Genomic DNA, 24281 nt, shown 5'->3' on the forward strand with positions numbered 1-24281 from the left:
TTCCAGTTTTGTGCTTACTGGCTTACAGCGAGTAGGCATTATGTCAGTGTCCATGTAAGTAAGTCAGTAAGGGCATTTTTATTGTCTTTGTAGTGCTCAGAGTTAACTTGTAACCTTTGGAGCAAAGGTACTGGGTTCAATACCTGCTATTGCCCTTTTTTTTTTCAGGAATTTTTAATAATTCTTCATTTATTTATTTTAAGCCCAAGAATTTTATATTTTTAAGATAACTGCCACTTTTGATATGACAACATTCAACTCAACATTCAATGTCACAAATTTGCAAAAATTCAAAACAACTGGCATCTTTAAAATTTCATCTTATGGTAATTCCGTTATGAAATTGGCATGCTTTATCTTGGCAAGATGTTTCCTGCCAATTGCAATAGTCCCTGAACCATCGCAGCCTAACAAACCATACGTGCTAAGACTATTAGAGGACTATTTTTCTTCATTGTGACTGGTTTAGTCATTATGACCAATATGAAAATAGTTGGTTAAAGCTGACTCTTTCTTTTCCTTTGTTGAAATTTCCTTTAGTGACGTGTACTTATAATTTCTTCTAACTGACCAGGCTAATCCTTCAACTGTGGGTTCATTATATTGAAAACCTCGATTTAACGAATTTTTGGGAAAACAAGAAATGTTAGTTATACCAAGGTATAATGCATACACGCAGAAAGTGATGCAAGAAAAGACTTATTTTTACATGGTAGATCGTTTCAACTTTGGGCTGTGTCAGGCACTTTTAATTTCCCCCCAAGGGATTTCGCCCAGAAGGTGAAATCCCGAGGAGGCACTCTAGTAATTCGCGTGTGTATTAAGGAAAGTACTTACAGTTGATATATACAGTCAGTATGCCAGAAAAAATCTTGATTTTCTAGAACAGGGGCCGCGAGGAATGGGTAGGTAATGATGACGTTTCTATTGTTTGTGCACGCAAGTACGAAATGGTTAGGATGACGTAAAGATAGAAAATCCAGAAGGGACAGCGTAGGTACAATCAGGGACAAAAGTAGTTGACACACTTGTTTAAAACGGGTGCTTTTAACAAAAACTTAATTCATTTATTATTTCATTCTTTTTAAACGCCGTAAATCCCCTCACCCCCCGAATCAATGTTGTCTGAAGTAAAAAAAAGACTTGAGGGTCCAAAATTCAACATTGATTTTGGGGGGGAAGGGGTTGGGGTAGACAGGGGAAGGGAATAAGTATATCAACTATGCAAAAAGGGGTCATTTTACGGAAGTGTGTCAACACTTTTGTCCCTCATTGTCTGAATGCAAAATTGTGCTACTGCACACAAGTTGAGCCGTGCATGACACTGATTTTAACTGAAATGAAAGAAGTCAAAGATATAATTCTGTTATTGGTGGTGGGGGTGACATTGACTTATTCACGACCAAATTATAGGGCCAATTGGAATTACGTGATGACGTAATAAAAGGGCTGCGATATCCAGAATTAACGTCGATATGGTTTACAAGCTAAAAACTGACGCTGAAACTCGCGCACATGTACAACTTTTGATGAATTTCAAGGGTATGCGTACTGAAAATGTTTTTAATAAAGTGAATATTTCTCGTTCTTCACTTTATCCGATTGTTAAGGCGCAAACAATCACGGGTAGGGTAAGGATTGACACGTAGTGAGGATATTCACTGGCCAGCCACGGAAATATGGAGCGTTAGTGCGGAGCGGCCGTCACTGCGTTCAATATCGAAACTACGGAAAAGTGAAGGTAAATTCATGGCCAATTCAATAAAAAACTAAGGACAGCGTAGCAAACATTGCAAGTGTCCACGAAAACAATTACTTTCAATCCCACCTCGTGACACCATGAGTGACATGATAACGCAACGCAAATAGCGTGACATGAGCGCATATGTCTGTGTATTTGGACTGTATTTCTCAAGCGCAACCCTGTGTTTTTGTCTATTGTTGGCAGAGAAAATGAAAAGAGACCTTTGAAACGTGAACTGGTATTTGACTCTCAAAGAAAACGACAGCTCAAACTGAGGAAAACACTGCTTCCTTCGTGTTACAACGGTTAACCACGTTTCGGCGAACGAAAAGTAACATTAGTCTGTTGTGACCTCTTAATGTCCATATGTATTCTCGTGGTTAACCGTTAAAACTCCTTATTTGCACAACATCGCTGGAATTTTTCTCGCCAAGAATACGTATTGCGAAGTACTTTCTACATAGCGGAATCTTCTTTTGCCTTTCGTGAAGAATTAGCGCATAAAAAAGGAAAATTTTCCAGCGCACGGCCGTCATCGATCCCATGTTATCCCGCATTCCTTGTCATCAAGTGAACTTCTGGGCAAAAGTAATTGCTGTTTTGGCGATGATGCAAACTGGTGTGTCTATCTTGAAAACAATTTCTTTGGTATTCTGTGATTTATGAGCTGGGAGATGAAATAGTTGTCCATCCAACATCAATAAAAAACCATGTCACTGAATAAATGGCAGGCGGTCATCTAAAATCATTACAAAAGAACATTCCAAAACCTGGTCTAACCTGTTCGACACCTACTTACGCTAAAGGTTTGGATCACTTAGGTTTGAAAAGGTCTTCAAAAAAAAAACCACACATCTATATATAGGGCAAAGCACAAACGGCTGGCCCATCACTTATGAGGTTCATAACCTGTATATTGTTCACGTCCTTTCACTAATGGTACAAGTCAATGTCAAAAATAATGCATGTCCCCTCCGTTACTCTGCAGTACTTCATTCGCTTAAGTTAACCATTTACCAGAACAATTTTCATTGCACCTTAGTGTTTCCATCCTTTTTCCACTATTGATAATACTTGTGAAAACATTACATCCGCTGCAACGGCATTGATCACAGCACAAATGATTTCCTCTCGACCCCACAGGGTATCAGGAACGCGCGCGGGAGTACCAGATTAAGTAATGACATACGCTTCGTACATTTTACTCTACGTATACTACAAATCAGGACGAAACTTTACAAATTGTTGTTTCTAAAAAAATCAATTTGGCCCATAGAGTAACGTCATCGTACAAAAATTCAGCAGCGTCAAAAATCTAGCCGAAAAACAAAGATACATATTTCAGACAATCAGGGACAAAAGTAGTTGACACACTTGTTTAAAACGGGTGCTTTTAACAAAAACTTAATTCATTTATTATTTCATTCTTTTTAAACGCCGTAAATCCCCTCACCCCCCGAATCAATGTTGTCTGAAGTAAAAAAAAGACTTGAGGGTCCAAAATTCAACATTGATTTTGGGGGGGAAGGGGTTGGGGTAGACAGGGGAAGGGAATAAGTATATCAACTATGCAAAAAGGGGCCATTTTACGGAAGTGTGTCAACACTTTTGTCCCTCATTGTAGATTTTGTGACCGTTATTTGGCAGTAAAGCAGTATGTAGGATGTTTGTCCCATGAATCGAGAGTTTGGAGAGTTAGCCATACATGAGTTCACAAATCTTTGATTGGAACCCTTGCCAGACACTCTTTCTCTCTCTTTGACCGGAATAAGACTCAGCCCAAAACAAGCAAGATGAGTGGACAACAGCTAGCTTATCACTAGCAGAACGATGGACGATTACAGAAATTTGCTGACAATCAAATTCTGTGCTGACTTATTCCCTGCTCACAGATGTCCTTCTGCTATAAAGTTTCAAATAAGACTAGAATGTGCGAGCGTGAAGTGATCAAACATCCTTTTAATTTCTAAGGTTTACTTTCCTGCAAATAATTTGAACTGAATGTAGAAAGGGAAAGAGGAACAACAAAAAATTCAACTTCTAATTAAGTCGTTTCTTATGGTTTAGAATAAATTATTCTCGAAACTGAGAATGTTTTGATCAAAGCTGTGTAAATCGAACTGAAACTGTGCATAGAACCTTGCCTGTGCTGTATTTATCTCACCTATTGTGTGGAATATGTGTGAAAATCTTCATTATGAATCAGTATATTATTTCAAAGAGCTAGTCAACGAGCAAGAATACTATTGACCGACAGTATACAGGGGGGGGGGGGGGGGAGCTCTAATGTCAACTATTACTAGTGTAATATTGTGTAGTAACTAAAAATAAAATATTTATTTTTGGCATATTCAACATTGATTGTAGTACTAACTTGACTTCATTATGTTATTCTTTGTTATCCTCACTAATAAAAGTGCTTTAAATTTGATAATTATTTTACGGAAATGATAGAAGGCCCATGGACATCAATTCGAGACCATTTTACAATCTGTCGTACAATTTACAATACAATGCAATATCTACTTTTGTATAATAGCAATAACATAATGATAGTGACAGTCAGTTACTTTTATACAATGTGAAATATACAGCTGTAGCTAGAGTTATTGACCACTGTCTTGTGGTTTCTTATAACATCACCTTGTTTTAATAACCCAAGTGAGTGGTTCACATCCCAGCTAATTGTGGTAGTTGTCATGGGGTTTAAATGACCCTGGGCAAATTTTGTACAGAGTTAATGAGATATAAATAGCAGGGAATATGTTTCAGTTTTTTTCCCTGAGCTTATTTCAGTGTCAAACTCTCAATGAGGAAACATAAAATGAATGTTAGACATTTTTTCATGGAAGAAAATTGCAAATCCTGAGATGAAAAAATTATGTCATTATAGGGAAAGGTGAATGTTGATTAGACTACTTTTAGTTGTTCTGTAGGACGAATTCCATTCTTATCTTGATTTATACTCAACGCTTAATTGCCTAATGTTACTTTACATTGTAGAAATCAGCTGTCAAATGAAAAGACAAAATCTAGCCGATGTAGTAAAACTGAATAGTAGGGATTGGTTAATAAATTATGACTCTCTAGCCCTCAATAAAGTTCCCCCTTTCTTTTGCAGCGGTATCACACACCTTTATGAGAGTTTATTTGAGAAACAAAGTCAACTGCACTGATTAAAGTAATGGCAGATTAGATATAAAATTGCTTATGTTTAACTTGACTGTTTGTTTAACATACAGTATTGTATTTGTTTGCTCTTGCAGGATTGGAAGGTTAATGACCGTGTGTTAGCAAAGTGGCAGGACTGTAAATTCTACCCAGCAAAAATAGTTAAAAATCTTAGTGATGGTAAGAATTAATTTACTAACCAGCTGAGGTTCAAGCTTTGCTTATTATTTTCTTGTCGATTTGTTTAATATGCAAGTTCTCTGTGGAGGTCAGAAATGCATCTAAGCAAAGTGTTATTCCATTTGATTATCAGAAATGTAGCCACTCTGCTAACTAGGTGTCGGATTTCCATCATTCAGGTGCAAGAATGAGAATGTACTCATGAATTTCAGTGGATGATGTCATTGCTCTTGAAATGAATCCTACATGTTAATAATTTTATCAGTTCACTTGTGTTGGGACATGTACTAATTTTATTATGCTGTAAGAAATTCTGAAGTGTTGCAAAATGCAGGCTACATGTACTGATCAAGGAGTACTATCCTGTGGTACTGTTTAAAATGTTGTACAAGGTGGTTTTAAGGTGGCTCCGCTGGATTTTTTAGGGGGTAAACTTCCCCACTTTGAATGTTTACTACGTCGGGATTAACAAAAATATCAGAAAAAGGTTACCACAGCTATATAAGGATACACATTAATTTTGTTATGGTCCATGTTTTATTAACATCAGAGTTGCCATGGCAACAAAATGATTCCATTACGTTTTTTACTTTCCTTTGTATTTCTCAGCAACATGAGATTTTTTCAGAAATTGCTTAACCCTTTGACTCCTGAGCGCGCTTTTTGGCGCGCTTCCAAATAAGGTGTAAATTTTGTCCCAAAAAAGGCTCCGAAAGGCTCCATATTTTGTCAAATGACACTTTATGATGCTTATATGAAGTTGTTTATCGTATGATTTCATTTCAATCGGTTTTTCGCCATTTTGGACTTACTTTTTGGCAATATTTCCTCGCTGTGCTAATGATAACCTTTAAAAATGGCGTCAGACACGAATGGAGTTGATCGAACTATATTCGCAGCACCGGATTTTAGCGGTGATTCAGGTTAGGTGGAGATTAGTCCGATTAAGTGGACGAAGATACTGGCAACAATTCAGAGCTTGAGCATGCAGATACACGGTGTGGTGGTCAAGAAAATATCGAAGAAAGAGAGCAAGCGGGCGGCTCGGTGGCCACAAGATGTACAGTGTCAACTGTAACAGACTGCTAAAGGCAAACAGCTCTCCAAATAAAAGTTAAGTTAATACATATATATATATTTTGAAACTCTGATATGTCTACTTTCTAAATATGTACGATTATAGGCACTTTTACCTCAAAGGGAACTTTTGCGATGTTATTTAGTGTATGTATGTCAAAACTGAAGCAATATGACAGAAAAACTCAGGAGTCAAAGGGTTAAGGGAGCTTGTTTCTCCCTTAGTTGCCTCGATTTATGGCAAAGTTTGAACAAATTCTATGAGAGTAGTTTGGAAATATTTTGAAACAAAGTTTTAAGTGTCATAAAAACAGTGAAAAATCATACTATCGACATAAAAGGTATATGGAAATGCAGTTTTATCTCATAGTGGTTTGATTCCATCTAAAACTGTGTATTAAAAAAGAAGCGGATTGCTTTGGCTGGTTGTGACAAAGAAGAATTTGATTAGACTACGTTCAGCTGCTCATTTTTGGGGTGTAATTTGGTCCACACCTACAAGTTTCGCGGTAATTTAAAAACCGCTCCATAATGTTTTTTAAATAGTTGAAAATCCGGAGATTAATCATCAATTTACATCTCCTCCTGGTTTCAAGGACATTGAAAACAAGGAAGGCAATTAAATGGGGCTTCAAATGTCACAAATTTTCCCCCAGAGTTTGTGTTTATGAGTGAGCGTCCTCACTATTCACTGGCACTGTATTCAAGTTTCATATGCACATGCACAACTTTAGCCAAAAACTTATTTGCATTCAAAGGACCCTCAATTACTTTCCAGTCAAATTGAGGGGTCTCCATCCAATGAAAATAAGGTGAACGAGAAAATATTTTGCAGAACGGAAACATAAGTGCCAATATATTATTGCATAGCAATTTCTTTCTTCGGTTCACATGATGGAAAAGTGATGCTACAGATATTAGCTGTGGTCACACTGCACACTTTTTACCTAGGTAAACTTGACTTGTTGACAGTTTACCAAGGGAAACTTGATTTTTTAAGTGTGACCGATTTTTCCCCAGGTAACTTACCTCGGGAAAATTTTATCGTCTTGGGCTTGGATATGTCTTGAGAACAATAGAGTTTCCTTTGACAGCTACCCCAAAGCGATAGCTAGGGAAAAATGAAATACTGAGGTTGCTAGCCAACAGAGGCTCATCAGCGAAGGTGTGGATGACAGACCCAGACATAGTTCACGTTGTCAAAGAAATTTTGGGGACATGAGTCGTCTACGTCTTCGTCTGTCTTCACCTTGCTCATTGAATTGGCATAAGAATTAACAGTGAGATAAAATGAAAAATGTCTCTATGATCTGCTCGATCCCTCCGCATCTTGCCTTCTTGAATTTACATGCCAAAAAATTAAACTGTGCGTGAAAACCTTGGAAGCCAATATCAGTAGTGTGACCTTCCCAGAATTTTTTACCTAGGTAGAACAAAACCTGAGATGAATTTACCTCAGGAGATTTTTGATGAATTTGACCTATGTAAATCGGTTTTACCTAGATAAAAGTCTGTAGTGTGACCACAGCCTTTGTCTTCACCACTTCAGTTACATTAGCATATTTTGGAGAATTCTTCAGAAAGTAATCAAGGGTTCTTTTGAAATATGGAAATTAGTTTTTTGTTAAAGTCGTACGTGCACAGATGAAACTTGAAAACAATGCCAGTGAATAATGAGTCAAGCCACCTTAAATTTGAGTCTGTGCATGAAATCCTGAAGTATGACCATTCAGATGAATCCACATGTATTGTATGGGCAGTACTTTCCTGTGGTGCTTTTTATTATGTTGTACAAAGTGGTTTTAAATTTGACTCTGTGCATGAAATCCTTAAGTGTGACCATTCATAATGAAAGCTGCTGTGGCACCCTGTTGCAATAGTATGTTGCCAAGGGCCTCTCAGGTACCACTCGAGTACATCCCTGAGAGACATGTGTTATTGAAAACTGTTTTTGGTAAAGTCAAAACATAGCAAAAGCCCAGTTTCTCTGAAATGACAGGTACATGTAGGTTAAGGCTTAAAACCAGCATCACCTGTTGAGGTTCACATAATAGTGAACATTAAGTTGTTGGTTCATTTGCAAGATTAGTTGTTGAAGCTTAGCTTTGTATGGCGAACAATAATTAAGCAAGGTTACAATGAAAGAAGAAAGAACATAAAGTTGTTGATGGTTCATTTGTAAGATAAGTCAATCATATGTGGTTTTGTTATTGACCAACTTTTTGAGCAAGTGTGTTTCACTTCCAGTGTTCATCATGGTAATGGTTGTTGCAATATTGTAGTAGAATACTACATGTACATACTGTATTTTATTCTTCCTGTACTGGGATGTTAGTCAAAATAATTTTGACAGTTTTAAGAGTGGGAGAGAAAATTGATAATGATGTGAGCAGTTTAAAATTTAATTTAATTATAAGTGATAGCAATTATATAAGTGGCAGTTTCCTTTATAGCATTTAATAATATTGCGGTTGTTTTAATCACAAAGCTTTAATATCATTACTACTAAGAAATAGATTTAAACCTATGTAGAAGTGGCTTCCTCTTAAAAATTAATGTTGTACTGTTATTTTCCACTAAATGACAAACAACATGGACTTTGTATAGTTTGCTTTTCACTCTGTAGAGTTGTTGTTCTCTCTCATGTGATGCAACAGATGCATTTGTTTCTTGATATCTTTCAAATATAGGTGCCTATGAAGTCCTTTTTTATGATGGAATCAAGAAGGTTGTTCATAGAGTGAATATTAAACCCGATAGCAGAGTAAGTTTGTGCACATTTTACTCTAGTTATACTGATATGTATGCTGAATATTGCATTCCATGTGTACAGTTGGCTTACAGATTTCGTATGTCATCTGATAGGGAAGAATGCAAAAGAGAATGACAAGATGTCCATACAGAAACACTTCATTCAACTTGTGCTGTTTTTGTATACAGACCTTGTCAAACAATAAATTTTGTTGTAGCCTAGATGACCTGGTGCATATAACTGATAACCAGGAATAAACTTCTATAATGTTGTTTACTCTATAACATCTCATTGACAATTTTCTAAGCTTCCTATCCAAATTTGAGAAAGTTGACGGTGTGCACACAGCATTTCAAGCTGTGAGTGTTTGGTTGCCATGGCAAGTAGAAAAAATTGTGGCCCAAATTGCAGTAAAAGTTGCCAATTTGGCAACCAGTGTTTAGTGGTCATGTGCTAAGCCATAATGTTTTATTAGTTAGTGTTTAAGGTCTTTTTATAGTTCAATAAGAAGATAAACATTTGCCTGAAATATTACTTATGCTCTGTTTTCATCATTGTTTGGGCTGTCTCTGTATTGAAAGGTTGCATGCACATCCAAATTCTATGATGTATTGTGATAGTTGGACAGCTATTTTGATTATCAAACTTTACATACAAAGGCACTAAGACCCCCTATTAACACTGGTCCAGACAAAGTTTTGAAGCAACAAATTTTGTACCTCTGCAACCTGTTCACTTGGAGCCATGCAAATCCTGTTACAAATTGTACTGTTTACCGTTCAAAAACTTGCACTTGCACTTGGCGCACAGTTCTACAGGTCCTGTGCAAAGGAAAGGCAGATTCGTGCAAATTTTTGTCCATTCAAAAATTTGTCCAGACGTGTGTTTAATTGGGTCTAAGTGTCCTGGTGCTGGTGATCAATGTTTATGCTTGGCAACCGGCCAAAGGGAAACTCTGAAAAATGGTTGAGCTTGGACCACTGAGGCAATAGTGCAGATGTTATGCAGAGAGCTGTGGCCTGCTGTTCATTTATTTGCTCACTTCAATCATGCATTCATTGCAATTACAGCCGTTTTTTGTGTAAACAATGTATTCTTATTTCTTGAATTTCTAATAGCAAAATTTGTAATCTGTTCGTTAACTTCTTTTTTCTTTATATGTAACATCATGCTGACCACAGAATATGCTGAAATCTATTTTATTTCATTTTATTTTAGTGGGACAAGTCTTCAGTATTTAGGCTATTATATTCAAACACAAGTGACTACCAAGTTGTTAATGCATTTTATTAATGATGTAGGAAGAAAGCAAACATGATCATGATAATAACAATGGTTTTCCCTTTGATAATGTAGAAGCAAGTAATGGTGCCTGTAACCAAACTAGAGCATGAAAAGGAGGTTCAGGAAAGAAAAGAAAGACGACAGCAAATGGCTTCAGCTAGAGCTGAAAGAGCACGCAAGAGGAGTGCTGAGACAAGTCCCACCCCACCTGTGGTAGCTGTGAAAAAAAGAGATGGAAGAAGTAGAAAAGGAAAGACACAAGAGTAAGACAATGCAAATGCTTTTGTAGTCATCAGCTTCTTATTATAAATTCATTGTTTAATCAAGCATTCAGGTTATGAGAGGAAGGTTGTGACTTGTGCGGATACCACAGAAATCCTACCAGAAATATGTAGACAACAATGTGGAGAATACATTGGTGTGTATATGTGGTGATAAAAGGGTCTCTATTGCTAGGGCTGCAGGGTTCTCAGTACAATTTGAAGTAGGCATCTGCCCAACCTTAAGTAGGTGGCTGTGACTGTTGGAAGGGCTATAAACTAGGGAAGGGTCTGAGACATGTTCCCGAAGAAAAGTTTAAAATATCAAACTCTGAAATGCAGTTTTGAGGCCATTTTGGGCATCAACTACGACTATTACAACTTTTACCACAGGAAAAAACTGATCACTTGAAGTTTACGTATTATAGAAAACAGTCTTAATGCTAATGCTTAGAAAATTCCTTTTACAAATTCAATAAAGTATTCTTGGCAATGCCATGTGTCTCTTTTAGTTATTAACCAGAGTAGGACTGAAGTTAATTTTACGAGTTTCAAGTAGTTGATTTTTTAAATGTTATTAATTTATGTTTAAACTTTATTTCACTTATTTACACATATCTATTTATCTATTTATCTATTTATTTGTAATTTATTTCTGACAGTCTGTCTGCTGTACCGATTATCTCCACCGCTTCGACTAGCACCTGCTATTTGCGGGCGGAAATGGACTCTATTTAAATGTGAATTGTTAATAATAATAAAGTGTGTGTAAAGTGTGTGTAAAATTGAGTAACTCATTACCATGTTTTACCATGAAGGGCTCAGCTAAAGTGAATGTCGCATACCCAGATGTTTATGTGGTTGAAAACATTGCTGTTGTGAAGTGCGGAAGCAGCAGCAAGTTCACTTGTTTGGTCTCAATTTTTTCGATTATAATTTACAATATAGGAAAAGGAAAACTTAAAATCAGATGAAAGGAATAGATAGAAGACTTGAGCACAAACGAAGAAGAGAAAAACAGCTAGTAGAATGCAAAGTAAGCGGTTACAAATTCCAAAGTAGGCAGTGATCAATTGCCAGGTGCCGGCCTCTATTGAGAACCCTTGGGGTGTGTAGTAAGTTTTGGGTCAGGAGTCTTATATCTTCTGTAAAACCCAAACTTGATAGCTAGGATTCAAGAATGGGGTAGAAGTTTACATGCTACTGAGGCAGTGTCTGTTCTTTGCAGCAGAGATGAATTTGGACTGGTCAGTGAGTCCAGTATGTCAAGCCCATCTGGCGAAGTGCCTGAAGTTGATGAAGTGTCTCTGGAATCAGACAAAATGTAATTATCTCTAAGACCTAAATAATAATACCATCTCTTATGACGTAAATTATTTATGCACCGTACAGTCAATAAGTTGTTATGATAATATCATAGCAATTGCCTTGTAATTTTATTAATTATTAACAAAAACAACGCCTTAATTATAATAGTTATTGTTATTATTAGTCGAAGTAGTAGCGGCAGCAGCAGTAGCAGTTGCAGTAAAGGTAGTAGTGGTAGTGACAGTAGTGGTGGCAGTGGTGGTAGTAGTGATAGCAGTGGTGGTGGTAGTAGTGGCAGTAGCAGTGTCATTAAATTGCCACCACCTCCTCTACACATTGCCAACACATTTTGCTTGTCAATTATCCTCTTAATTATACTATTGGTTCTTAAAGCTTGGTCTTGTGTGGCCTTACTCGTACCCTGTCTCCTCATTTAGGTGCTTATCACTTTGTGCTTATTAAGTACACCCTACTTCTCTTTTAACCTGATCAAAATTGTTTTTTGCTGTGCTTTTTTATGTGTTTTACTGAAGGAGTGAGAAAAACCAGGAGGGTGGAGAAGTGGAAGAAATGACTGCTGAAAAAGCTGTGAAGAATGAGCCTGAGGAGGTTGACGAAAATAAAACTGACAGGCAATCAGTAAAGAAGGATACAAAGAATACAGCAGAAGTTCCCTTTACTCACATAAAAGAACCTATTACATCTGCCACAACCAAACATGAGGATAAAGAGCATGATGAATCAGCAGAGTCTGTTATTAGTTATGAAAAGGTAGAGACTGAAGATGGGGGAATAAAAATAGAGGATCCTCCTGCATCAAATGTTTTACAGTTATCTGGTGAAACTCGGAATGAAGACACTGAAGCAGATATGCCTCCGAAAGAAGGATCTGCTGACAATTCATCTTGGAATGAAGAAACCAAGGACACTTGCGAACTAAGTATACAAAGTGAAAACAAAGATAATGCTATTAATGCAAGCATGTTGAATATTACAAAAAAATTGGCTGATCCCATGGAAGGTACATCTGAAAGTATGGAAGATGAAAATGTGGTATTTGATAAAGGTGATGAACTTAAAGAGGTAAAACTGGAGCCTTATGCTAGTGTTCCATCAATGGAGGAAAGTGAATCTAGTAATGATACCACTGCTGGTGAACCTAATACTTCAACGGAGCTTAATGAGGAGGAAAGTGATTCTTTAAAAATAGTTGTCACTCTTCCAAACACAGAGACAGATCATTCTGTGGACTCCAAACCTGCTCAATCCACTTTGCATAAAATGAAAATTTCCAAGGGACCTAAGATTAAAAGGACTTTGTCCAGAGCAGAACGATTGTCAAGGTCTCGCAAAAATAAGACTGGGCTAACTCTGAAAATGGGCTTCAAAGCTAGTCATTTAAAAGCCAGTAAGCAAGCAGAAACTAAGCAGATACCAAAACAGACTGACACCCCTCGGGTTAGTTCACCACCCAAAGGGACTTCCTCCTTAAAACCAAACATCAAGAGCGAGAAGACTGTGCAAAGACGGAGGAGCTTTAAGGGAGGAAGATCATCGTCAATCAGTCCACGAGGGTATGGTTATTCTATGGCTTTTATGGACATGGACAAATCTGCTCCTCCAGTGGTCAAAGCAGAGGAGGAAGCTGAAGTATCTATACCAGAGCCAGGGTTAACTGCCTTAAACATTTCTACCCAAAACTCTCCCAGTACCATAGCCAGTCCTATCAGCCCTACAAACTCCACAGGAATACCACCTGAAAATCAACCTTTTCCCAAGAAACAGACCTATCAGGCAAAGAAGTTTAGGTTGGATCAAATAACAGGGAAGTTGTCTGCTCAACGTCAAAGTGAAGCAAAAGCTGCAGCACACTCACCATCTGCGTTTCAAGTAACAAAGCCTCATTCATCACCGCCTCCTCCACATGCAGTGCCAACTCCATCACCACCAGCTAACCCACCCCCACCCTACCCTAGAGAGGCATATCCACCACCTGGACCCCCACCATTGATTTATTCTCCCATGCCGGGGTCATGTTGTCCAACCCCGCATCATCAGCGCATGTATGGACCACATCCAGCGCATGGAATGCACCTTCCACCAGGGCACATGCATCCACACCCAGACTACCCACCCCCAACATCGGGGTACATGCTGTATGGTATGCATTATCCCCCTCCTCCACCTGGACACTGCATCGGACAGTGTAAGTGATGAATGTGAAAAAGATTGCTATTATTAGTTTATTAAGAGTTCAGAAGAAAAAAATAACATTATTTTATTTCTGATGAAACAGTGGTTCACTGAATGCTCTTGCTTGGTCTAATAGAATTATGCGGGCAATCACATGTCCATGAAACCTACATAATATAAATGCATATTCTTTTTCTGTTAAAACCCTGCAAAAAAAACACTGTTTGTGGTAAGAAACTTTTGTCTGACAATGGTCTTATCACAGCTATTTTTGTCTTAAGTATATTTGAAAAATAGTTTTGCTAATCAAGGGCAATGCTGTCCAATTCACACTCAAGGGTACATGGTGTAAAGCTTCCTTCTCAAACGCTTTTGCTGACAGACAGGTTTCATTTCCTAAATGGTGATCCTGCAAGGTGGCGATAAATTGTACTCTTGTGATGTTCAGTGGTTTTGGTAAAACCTCCTACAGGCCACTTGTTTCTCAGTTTTCATTGTAGTGCATTTTAGAACTGCTGGCATTATAAGTAGTGTTCTGCCCCTATGCGCCTACTTGAAAAAAATATCTTGGTTGATCACAGGCTCATGCTCTGCTGGTCCAAGGCAGCCTGTATATCGCACCCCTGGGGCACCTCCTCCACCTCCTCCTGGTCATGACAGTGCTCTGGCTCAGCTGATGCAGTGTGAACAGAGGATCCTCCATGGTGCACCTCATTACAGAGGAGCAGCTCCTCCAGGACCATGGATTACACACAGACATGGCCCCCCACCTGCGCAGTCCTTTATACCAGTAAGCCGACATCGTGATGACCTTTGGCATGCACATGATGGTGAGTGGGGCTGTTCTTCCTGTTTGAATTTATTAAAATTACAATACTGTACATGTAAATGACATTTGTGATGTATGATGATGTACATAAGCTTATTATTAGATGTCATGTTTAATAATGATAGTCTCTACAATTCCGTAACTCTGGATTACTGTATAGTTCATGGGTCTTCCTCCACCAAGATGTTGAATTTTACCATTAAAAATAATGGCATCAAGTTGTTTAGTGTCTTCATTCTAATTATTGTACTCTGTGGAATGCTAAAATGTGAAATTTAGAGGAAGCTGGGTAGTATTTTCCCTAGTTGTTCTTGTACAGACTGAGTGCAGCCCATATTGTCTTAACCCAAGACCAATGTTACCCAGTATGGCCCTCGCAGTTGGTTAGTAAGGGGTTAATATCTATTGAGAATTTTATTTAATTTTGATCCACAGAAGTAATGAAATGTTAAATGAAAACTGAAGCACCAAACAGTATGGCTGAGTGTTGTGCATATTCGCAGTGAACATTGTCTTTGATTTGTATAATGAACTCTGGTCTTAAGGCAAGCTTTAAGCCAGACATTGAAAACTGGCCGTCCAGAAGGAATGTTTTCCCGCAGAATTGTAAGAGATTAAGTGAATTTTCCTTGTATTTCTTCCAAAAATGGGCATCCATAGGACAGCTAGACACCCTTCTGGCTAAAACCTTGTCTCAAGGTCATGTAACAATAAAGTATTGAAACTTTGGACTGAATCACAGTACGCATTAGTAAAGATGGGCTCAGTGTTGTCACGTGGCAACACATGATATTGTGGCACCTTGAGATAAGAGTTATACAAAATATTTAATTCCAAAGTCAAGAATGAGCATTCATGTGTTTCAGAGAGGACTCCACAAGTCCCTCCTGTATCTCAAGCTCCTCCTCCTCCTCCTCCTCTTCCTCCACCAGCTTGCATCAGCCCAACATCAGACAGTGGAAAACAGGCCAGCAGACGCTCAAGAAAGAGTGAGAGGCCTCTTCCAACTAAAGCATTGCCTACCCTTCCAGTAACAGAGAGTTCATTGGGAACCTCAGTTCCAAAGAAAGACTCAGATAATTCTATCCCCGCAGATAAAGTAGTTGATCCAAAAAGCAAAGGTGAAAAGTCGGAAGTTCCAGGAACGCAGCCTGAGATTTTCCACTCCACTGCTACCGTTGTGTCTAAAAGTAATATTAAAAGTATGCCAAAGTCTGCAGTGGCATCCAGCCAGCTCCCAGCAAGCCCTGCTAAGAAAGACGGAAACACTGCATTGTCAGGCAGCATTGTTGGTTGTGGGACAACCCCCCATGAGCCATTAAGTGGGGCGGCGTCTGTAACACCTGGTCAAGAGACTGGGATAAGCTTATCAGGCTTCCAACCTGGTACCAAGGTGGGTACTTTGAGTGTGAGGGGTTCAACAGTCAACAGTTGTTACTCATCTCTGAGTGAGTATAACATTTATTAGACCAGTTAGTAACAAATAGGACTTGGATGCAGATAAATGCAATGTATTTCATTAAATTTTAAAATAAATAATAAGTAAAGCAAATAAGATAAAATGAAATTACTTGAATTTAAGCTAGTAGCAAAGAGCAGCTGAGTTGTGCCCAGCAGTCTGCCATAACACAAAAACTTGTTTTTCTATTTGCTTGCAATTAAAGCAAAGTGTTATCTGTTCTGACCTCATGTTGAGTTGTGTGTTCAAAGATGTTGACAGAAAATGCTTTTATTTTCCCTTTTGTTTAGAACCGCAAAAGCAAAGACGTAGGTATGGTTATATTATTTAAGTATTTTTATGTTGAAATGGTTGTAACTGAGTATAAATTTGTAGTTTGCAATATTTTTTATTTTGATCGTTTGGATTTATCTTTTTCCCTAAAATTTTAGCTCCCAAAGAACTAGTGATTGAGATTGATCATAATAAATACAAGTGTAAAGTACCAGGATGTGACAAATCATTCCGCAAGGAGAGTGGACTGGAATACCATGTCAAATATTACCATGAACAGCAGCCTGGGATGAAGAGGAAGAAATCTGGTATGCATGCCACTGTATTACCATTTTAGTATTTACATCTTTCAATGTTTCTGTAAGTCCATTGCACAGGCTTGATTAGCCATATTTAGTAAAATCCAACTAGTGGTCTATTATCAATGCTGCGTTCTGATTGGTTGAGCTGCCACTAGGCTATAGGTTATTTAACAAATAGATTCCATGTTGCCGTGCGTCTGTTCGGTAATAGATCACAGATGACGTCAAAATGTGGTGAAAACAATGAAATGGCACACGAGCTGCCGGCGAGTGTGTCACTGATGTTTTTACCACATTGTGACTTCCTCTGTGATCTGTTACTGAACAGACGCGCGACAACATCTATTTGTTTTATACAATGATCAGAAAAGAAAAAAGACCGATACACATACCTGCCTTGAACCGCTTGACTGTTCGAGGAGCCCACTAGTAGCAAAAAGTGCCGGCTTTAAAAACCGAAACAATAGCGACTTAATCGCGTTTTGCTGGCTGAAGTTGTTTTGTCTCGATATTCTTGAGAAACTAGTTGGATTTTACTAAAACAATTATTGCTCTCACCCTTATGGCCTCTGAGTCAATAGCCCATGAGGCCGATTATGCATGTGTCATTTAGCTGACCTGTGGAAGGTGAGAGTAGAAGGGTTTTTGCGATAAACGTATTTCTAGTTCACTTCTGAAATGCTCCCGATCAGTCAATTTGTGGAGAAGATTTCAATAAATCAATGTCAATCAGTCAGTCAGTCAGTCAGTTCATTTTGGTCAATCTATCAGTGAGCATGTCGAATAGTAGAGACCTTATTCTGGGACGAGATTTGACTTCAAGTTTGTTGCGCGTATTCTCAAAACACAGACACCCTGGAAAAATTCATTTTACCTTTTTTACCTGAAAAGTTAACACATTTATCCAGTTTTAATTGAAGGAGTCTTAGCCCCCCTCCTGATCGCAAAATGATAAAACCACTGACGTTTTATAACTTGTTTCCCTCACTAAGACATTAGAGAGCTTTAGACTCGAGGACGACATTTAATTTTTAGTTTTCTCGTCTATTCACTAAAAATAGACACCCTGGAAAGCTTCATTGTACTTTTTTTCACCACAAACCTGTTTTCGCCACTACGACATTCTCGCTAAAACTCGTAGTAGAATGGCGACGGCTATCACTTTTTCCCGCCAAAATGATGTTGGTTCGCGCGCGAGCACTACTTAGTATTGACCACTCCAGAAAATACCACAGCATACCATAATGCTCTGTGTTTGTCACCCCAAAATTTTGCATAAGCATTTTTATCAGTTTCTCTTGGGGCCATTTTAACTGCCAAGAGAAACTGAAGACAATGCATTTGCAATGAAATTTTGGGGTGACAGACATAGAGCATCATGGTATGTTATGGTATTTTCTGGAGTGGTCAATTGAGAAATAATCTCGTACCCAGATCTCTTGTCGACGAAGCCGAAGGCGAGATCTGGTCAAATCCGTGATTGCCTGTCAGGAATGTACAGGCGATGAAAGAGCGCAAGTTGAAATAAATGCTCAAAATGGCGGCCGTGTTTCGACGTTTTAAACAACGAATTTGACAGAGCCGTGAAGTTTTCAAAACGTGGTTATACGCACATCTTAAGTATGAACGAAGTAATTTGTTGTTGTTGTTTGTAACATCAAATTCAACGCGGCAGTTAGTTTAAATTAATTATAATAGCGCACGCTAAAAGCTCAAAGCCGTACGCGACAACCTCGCTCTTTTCAGAAGTCTTTATCTTGATAATGAGAGAGAGTTTAAAAAAGTCTTTAAAAATAAGATAAAGATGGCTTTACAAGTTATATTGACCCGGAAAACTACTTCTTCAGTGAATATATTTCAACAGAACTGAAGACTAAGTTTGCAAAAGGCACACGCCATAGCGCGCGCAGGAGACAACACTCTCGTCATTCGCTCACAATCTAGCCAATCAAATAATTGAATTTTCTTACTTGACCAGATCTCGCATTCGGCTTCGTCAACACAAGATCTGGGCACGAGATTCATTGGGAAAATCTCGTTCTCGTACTTCTCGTAGTCGTCCTCATCTTAGAATCTAAAGCTCTCTATTCTCGCTAATACCCGTTGTAGAATGACGACGAATATGGCGTTTCCCGGCCAGAATGGTGCTGGTTCATGCACGTGCACTACTTAGTATTGAAATAAATCTCGTTCCTGTAGTCGTCCTCGTCTAAAGGTCTACAATTTTTCCCTAAACAGTTTGCTGATTAAGCCAATCAGTACATTTGCCGGGCAGTAAGGTGACTTATCGATTGTAGTCAGACCTTCATTCTGCGCCTGAATATGAAAAGTCATATTCATTTGCTTAGGGTTAATTAACCTCCATTCTCTCTGCCAGAAGACCAGTCGATCAATCAGTGAATCAACAAAACCGTTTATTACGTATGCATCAAGTCCAGTCTTTTATTTTGTTTCAATAAATATTTTCTGTATTGTCTAGCCTCTGTTAGGTCTGATTCTACTCCTGAAACATCTCCAGAGTTTGGCAGCCGTCGCGTGACAAAGCGCCGCATTCATAGGTCATCTGCTCCGGGACAGCTTTCAGGGAGCACTCAGCTAACAAGTCCGTCCAGTAACACCCCAGTGACAGGCTCAAATAGTGAATCAATAGAGCTGGAACATCAAGCAGAGATATTCAGATCTGTTAGCATGGACTCTGAGCCCTCAGTAAATCAGGACACAGACCTTGAGATTGAGGGAGTGGGGGTGGAGTTAGATAATATTGACCCAGGTATGGTGGAGAGCATGGAAGTCGAGGAAGAAGAGGATGTCAATGGAGATGTTATACGGTGTTTGTGTAATGAGACTGAAGAAGGAGGATTTATGATTCAGGTGAGAGACAGCAATGACCTAGCACTTAAAGCACAAAATAATCGTCTTGAGCTAAATTTTGTGACGTAAACTGCCCTCTAGAAAGAAGAATGTCATTAACTACAGTTTTCCAAAAAAAGATTCATCTTAAAAGTCAACCTTGCGAATTTTATATTTAGTACGCTGTGGTGCATAATGAACAGGCAACGTACACTTATAATTTCATCAATCCATGTCAGTATTTCTTTAAACTCATCGCCAATAGATGAGCTTGGGAACTGGTGCCTTAAAGGTTGGACGGGAGCCTGAACGCCTCAGGCATAGCAAGGAGGTATCCATGGCAACCCTGCGAGCGGGAACCACCCTTGCATGCAGCCGCCAACTGACACCGTCACACTGAAAGAATTCAGTGGAAAATACTCACCTGACCTAATACTTACCAATGCACAGAAGGGGAGGAACGGGCTGGGAGCCGGAATCCGCAACGATTCGCTAAGCAACAGATCCGCAAAGATCAGCTCAAAAATGCCAGCGTGAGATGCAACGTAAGTCACAAGATAAGCAAAAGGCCCCTGCGGACACCCCTCAGATCACGTACGCTTGAGGAGGAGACCGCTGACCGCATTGGCTTGCAATTTAACTTTGCCTAAATTACATTTAGCCACATTTTAATTTACTTTTTCTGTAGTGTGAACAGTGTCTTACATGGCAGCACAGTGAATGTGTTGGACTCAGTGAACTTACCGTTCCACCAAACTACCTTTGTTATGTTTGCACCAATCCAAGAGGTAAGCAAACTTCCATTTACAATCTTCCTTCTCGTTTCTTAAAAAAACTAGATTTCCGGTAAATCAAAATACATGTACTTAAGAGAAATACTTTTTAACCTAGTTATTATTACCTGATAAATGTATCCACAGATACCAGCAATATGAGAAGCTAAAAGTTAAAGTTAAAAATTCAGGATCTTCCAGCCAGTATTTTTGAGTACTGTTATTCTACCTTTCTCAGCTTGATTGGGCACAGATATGTCCGTTGGTACCAATGGAGCTTAATAGGTTTCATGCAAGTTAGATACCCTCCCCTCCCCTCCCCTCACACAACCAAAGACAGATACCCACTAGTGGTGGTTACTGCACGAGATTGTAAGAAAGCAAAGTAATAACCGTCTGCGTGATCAGCTCGTGAACACGTCGTGTGTTACTTGTCCACTTTCCTTGGATCTCAGTCTTTAATTTCCGTTTGCGTTCATAATGATTCTTTAAATTTAGTCGTTGTTTTGTGTGCAGCTTAATGTTTTTGTTGGTAGACTGTGTTTTGAATCAGGAACGTTTGATTTTATTGTTGCAGGTTTACGAAGAAGTGCTAAATACAAGGTAACTTCAGTGCCCTGTGATCCACTGGCGCCTTAACCCTTTAAACCCTAAGATCAAAATTGAGATTCTCATTTACTGTCCCTATACTTTTTCAATAGAAATAGTGGGAAGAATTTGTTGAAGTATCAACTAGACTCATCTTCCCTGATCATATGCTCAATTCTCATGACCACTCTGTTTTCTAAAGCATTAATATTATAAGGAGAAATTTGATGCCGATCACTCTTAGGGCTTAAAGGGTTAAACATGCAGAAGATATACTCTTTAACATCACCACCACCACTATCATCATCATTATCATCATTGTCATCCTCCTCATCCTCCTCGTACACTGTAACAGGAAATCTGAATAAATTATAACGGGTGCTTAACAGGCGACTTTGGTAAAAGGAAACGCTTCCCCTAAACACTAGAATTAAGATCTGGTGATAGACCTCTTTAGCCTGGTTTTATTTGTTTCCCATGCAAATTAGGTGGTCATATTCTAGACAACTCTTTCTTTCAATTTTGGTCGTCCTCATTATGTATATGAACGCATAATTTATGAAAAGATGGAGGAACAAATCCCTTGAGAACATCTCATATAACCTGACGTGAAAGGACAAATTGACGGTGTACTTGTATCTTGCAGAATGATTTTGACTGGTTTAGACGTGGAACGCTGGCTTGCATGCCTTTTGTATCTATTGAAGAACCTGAGTACAACGCAGAGCTGAATCTAGCCACACATGGATTGATGGGTGATCTTCATGATGTCAACAACTGCCTCAGAAGCCTAAAGCTTAAATTTGAACTGCTCAGGTAACATTTCTACCATGCTGAACGTTGCCACCATCAGGGATCTGTCATGGGAAAGAAGGGTTTTAAAAATCAACAAAATCGTAGCTATCTCTGTCATTGCGCATGAGCACACATAGCCATTCTAGTCCTGAACCCAGTTTAGGAGCCTTAGCTCCTATGGGTCTCCTGTAGCTTAGTTGTAGAGCATAAGTCATCTGTTCAACTCTCATTAGGAATATTCGGATTTTTCTTCCAAATCGCCGTGATTTTGATATTGTTGTCCTTCCTGTGAACAGGTGATAAGCACTGAAATTCCTTAGAATCCCATCATGCAGCAGGATGCAAGAGGCAAGGCACTTGGATCATATGGGTTGATACGTCTCGTAATTAGCAAAATCTCTCTCAGTTGATGGCGCTAGATTTAGAATTATTTATGAAAACGGCTAAAATAGCGTTAGAGCTTCGTGATTTCAAATGTTTTTGGGGCATACGCTCAGTGCCCACGAGCAGCTCGCGTCTTCAGCGGTCGTAGATCTTACCTCGTTTATGCCAAAAGTCTGGATTCGGACCTTTTCCTAAGGAAAGTGTTGACGGCATACAAATGATAGTGACTTTATTATTAACTACTGTAAAGGGGATCCCATTACTGCCAGTTATGCTTCGTTCTCACGGTACATGGCGAATTTTCGACTGGCTGAAAAATTTGACCCTTTTCAGCGGTTTTACTATCTGCCCATGCGCAAAGCGCTACTTGAGCAAATCCAGAGTGTCGTCTGAGTCACAAAGCATTCTAGCAACCACGCCTTTTAGACGGTCAGGTGTTCACACCACGCCGGTCAAATTTTTACCCCACCGGATAAAAATTTGATCGGGATTTTTTTTGCTCGACTAGGAGTCTAAATTTCCTGCGCCTATCGTGGTTCTTTGTGAACGAAACACCTTAAACGCTCGAATTTTCAACTGGTCGAAAATTCGTTTGATACCGAGCCTTGTTCTACTTTTGATGATAGATTTTGTCCAATTTGAACTTTTTTCTAACCAGTTTGTGTGTACTTACAGAAACCCATCCCACCCAGATTTGAAATGCTGGAAGGAGTCGCGGAGAACCTATAGTTTAACGAGCACGAGTACGACAGTTGAATCTTTAGTCCAGCCTGCTGTAGAGGAAAATAAAACAGTTGGGGATACTTTGCCCACAAAGAAAGGGGAATGTGTCAAAGTAATGAAGAGTGAAGGACACGCTGTCGTAAATGGACATGCAGAACTAGGTAATGCTGCTCAGAATGGGCTTTTAAGAGTAAAGCAAGAAAGACCCTCAACACCTCGTCCTTCTCTAGACGGCCCTGGAGACTCTAATAACAATATACAGGGCAGGAAGGCTCCTGTATCGACAAATACCTTATCGACAGTAGCTGATACTTCGAGTAGGACTCATAGCTCACTACTTAAAAGCACAGATTCAGGAGTTGAGCTGCGTGAAGGGAGTACGGTTAAAAAAGAGGAGGAACCATTATCTCCCATTCCTGCATTAGTCCCTGTTGGTGGACCAACACCCTGTGTAAAAAGCCAGCCTGAGCAGGTGAAACCTGAAACAATATTAAACTTGACGCCAGACAATTCACAGTCTTCAGTTAAATCTGAGGGGCAGAGAGAAGGGGCTGAAAAGTCCGCGGAACTTAAATCCTCAGTCGCATCCACTGGGACAGAGTCTATGGAATCTAATCCACAACCAGGATCCGAGACTCAGATTAAGCAAGAGAATGAGCTGAGGATTTCATCACAAAGTAAAATACCTGCAGAAAGTAACATTACAGAAGATACCCAAGGGGAATCTGTGCAAAGTTTGTCAGATGATGATGGCATTGGAGCCATGGATAACTTGCTGGGTGATATTAATCAAATACATGATGATCTTGAAGAGCGTATGGATCAGATTGAACAGCAGTTAGCAGGTGAGACACGTTCTGGAATTATTCAATTATATGGCCTCTTATTGGTCCATATTACTCACCTGAACCAAGTCCTGTAATCGGATTGGTGACGTTATCGCGAACTTAACATTTGTTTAACAACATTTATAGTCATCATCATCATCATCACCACCACCACCACCATCATCATCATCATATTAATAATAAATGAAACTGACCCTTTTTTCTTTTTGAGCGGAGTTCCTTTGTCAGAGCAAATCAGTTGGCTTTGTCGAACCCTAAGGGCGCGATAAGTTTCCTTTTTAATTGATTAGGAAAGTCCTAAACCAATGGGAAATTGGTGAATTGCTCCCACGCATTTTCCATCATCTACCTCTGCTGTGATTGGTCAAGGATATTACTATGGTTATGATCTAGCCTCACCCCTACTTGGTATTTGCTACTGTTTGTTTCTATGCAATTTTCAAAATAAAATTCGTGATATTCCCTGTTTCTGGATTCTAAATTTTATT

At 39.0% G+C, this 24281-nt stretch overlaps 1 protein-coding gene across 8 annotated transcripts in view; it reads left to right on the forward strand.

Moving 5' to 3' along the window:
* LOC140946391 (uncharacterized) overlaps nucleotides 1-24281 on the forward strand; it is a 33794-nt gene that overhangs the window by 9073 nt on the left and 440 nt on the right. For 3 of the 8 annotated variants that reach the window (XM_073395498.1, XM_073395500.1, XM_073395501.1), the window contains 14 exons: nucleotides 5011-5095; nucleotides 8863-8936; nucleotides 10281-10471; nucleotides 11697-11792; nucleotides 12310-13982; nucleotides 14551-14799; nucleotides 15665-16246; nucleotides 16548-16565; nucleotides 16689-16838; nucleotides 19312-19703; nucleotides 20371-20470; nucleotides 21033-21058; nucleotides 21690-21859; nucleotides 22898-23790. In XM_073395498.1, coding sequence (XP_073251599.1) covers nucleotides 5011-5095; nucleotides 8863-8936; nucleotides 10281-10471; nucleotides 11697-11792; nucleotides 12310-13982; nucleotides 14551-14799; nucleotides 15665-16246; nucleotides 16548-16565; nucleotides 16689-16838; nucleotides 19312-19703; nucleotides 20371-20470; nucleotides 21033-21058; nucleotides 21690-21859; nucleotides 22898-23790 — 4699 coding nt within the window. Of the gene's footprint in view, nucleotides 1-5010; nucleotides 5096-8862; nucleotides 8937-10280; nucleotides 10472-11696; nucleotides 11793-12309; nucleotides 13983-14550; nucleotides 14800-15664; nucleotides 16247-16547; nucleotides 16570-16688; nucleotides 16839-19311; nucleotides 19704-20370; nucleotides 20471-21032; nucleotides 21059-21689; nucleotides 21860-22897; nucleotides 23791-24281 lie in introns of all 8 variants that reach the window. The other 5 variants (XM_073395503.1, XM_073395506.1, XM_073395505.1 and 2 more) reach the window with 3 other exon arrangements.

This window comes from Porites lutea, chromosome 8 (assembly GCF_958299795.1).
Source record: "Porites lutea chromosome 8, jaPorLute2.1, whole genome shotgun sequence".
NCBI lineage: Eukaryota > Metazoa > Cnidaria > Anthozoa > Scleractinia > Poritidae > Porites > Porites lutea.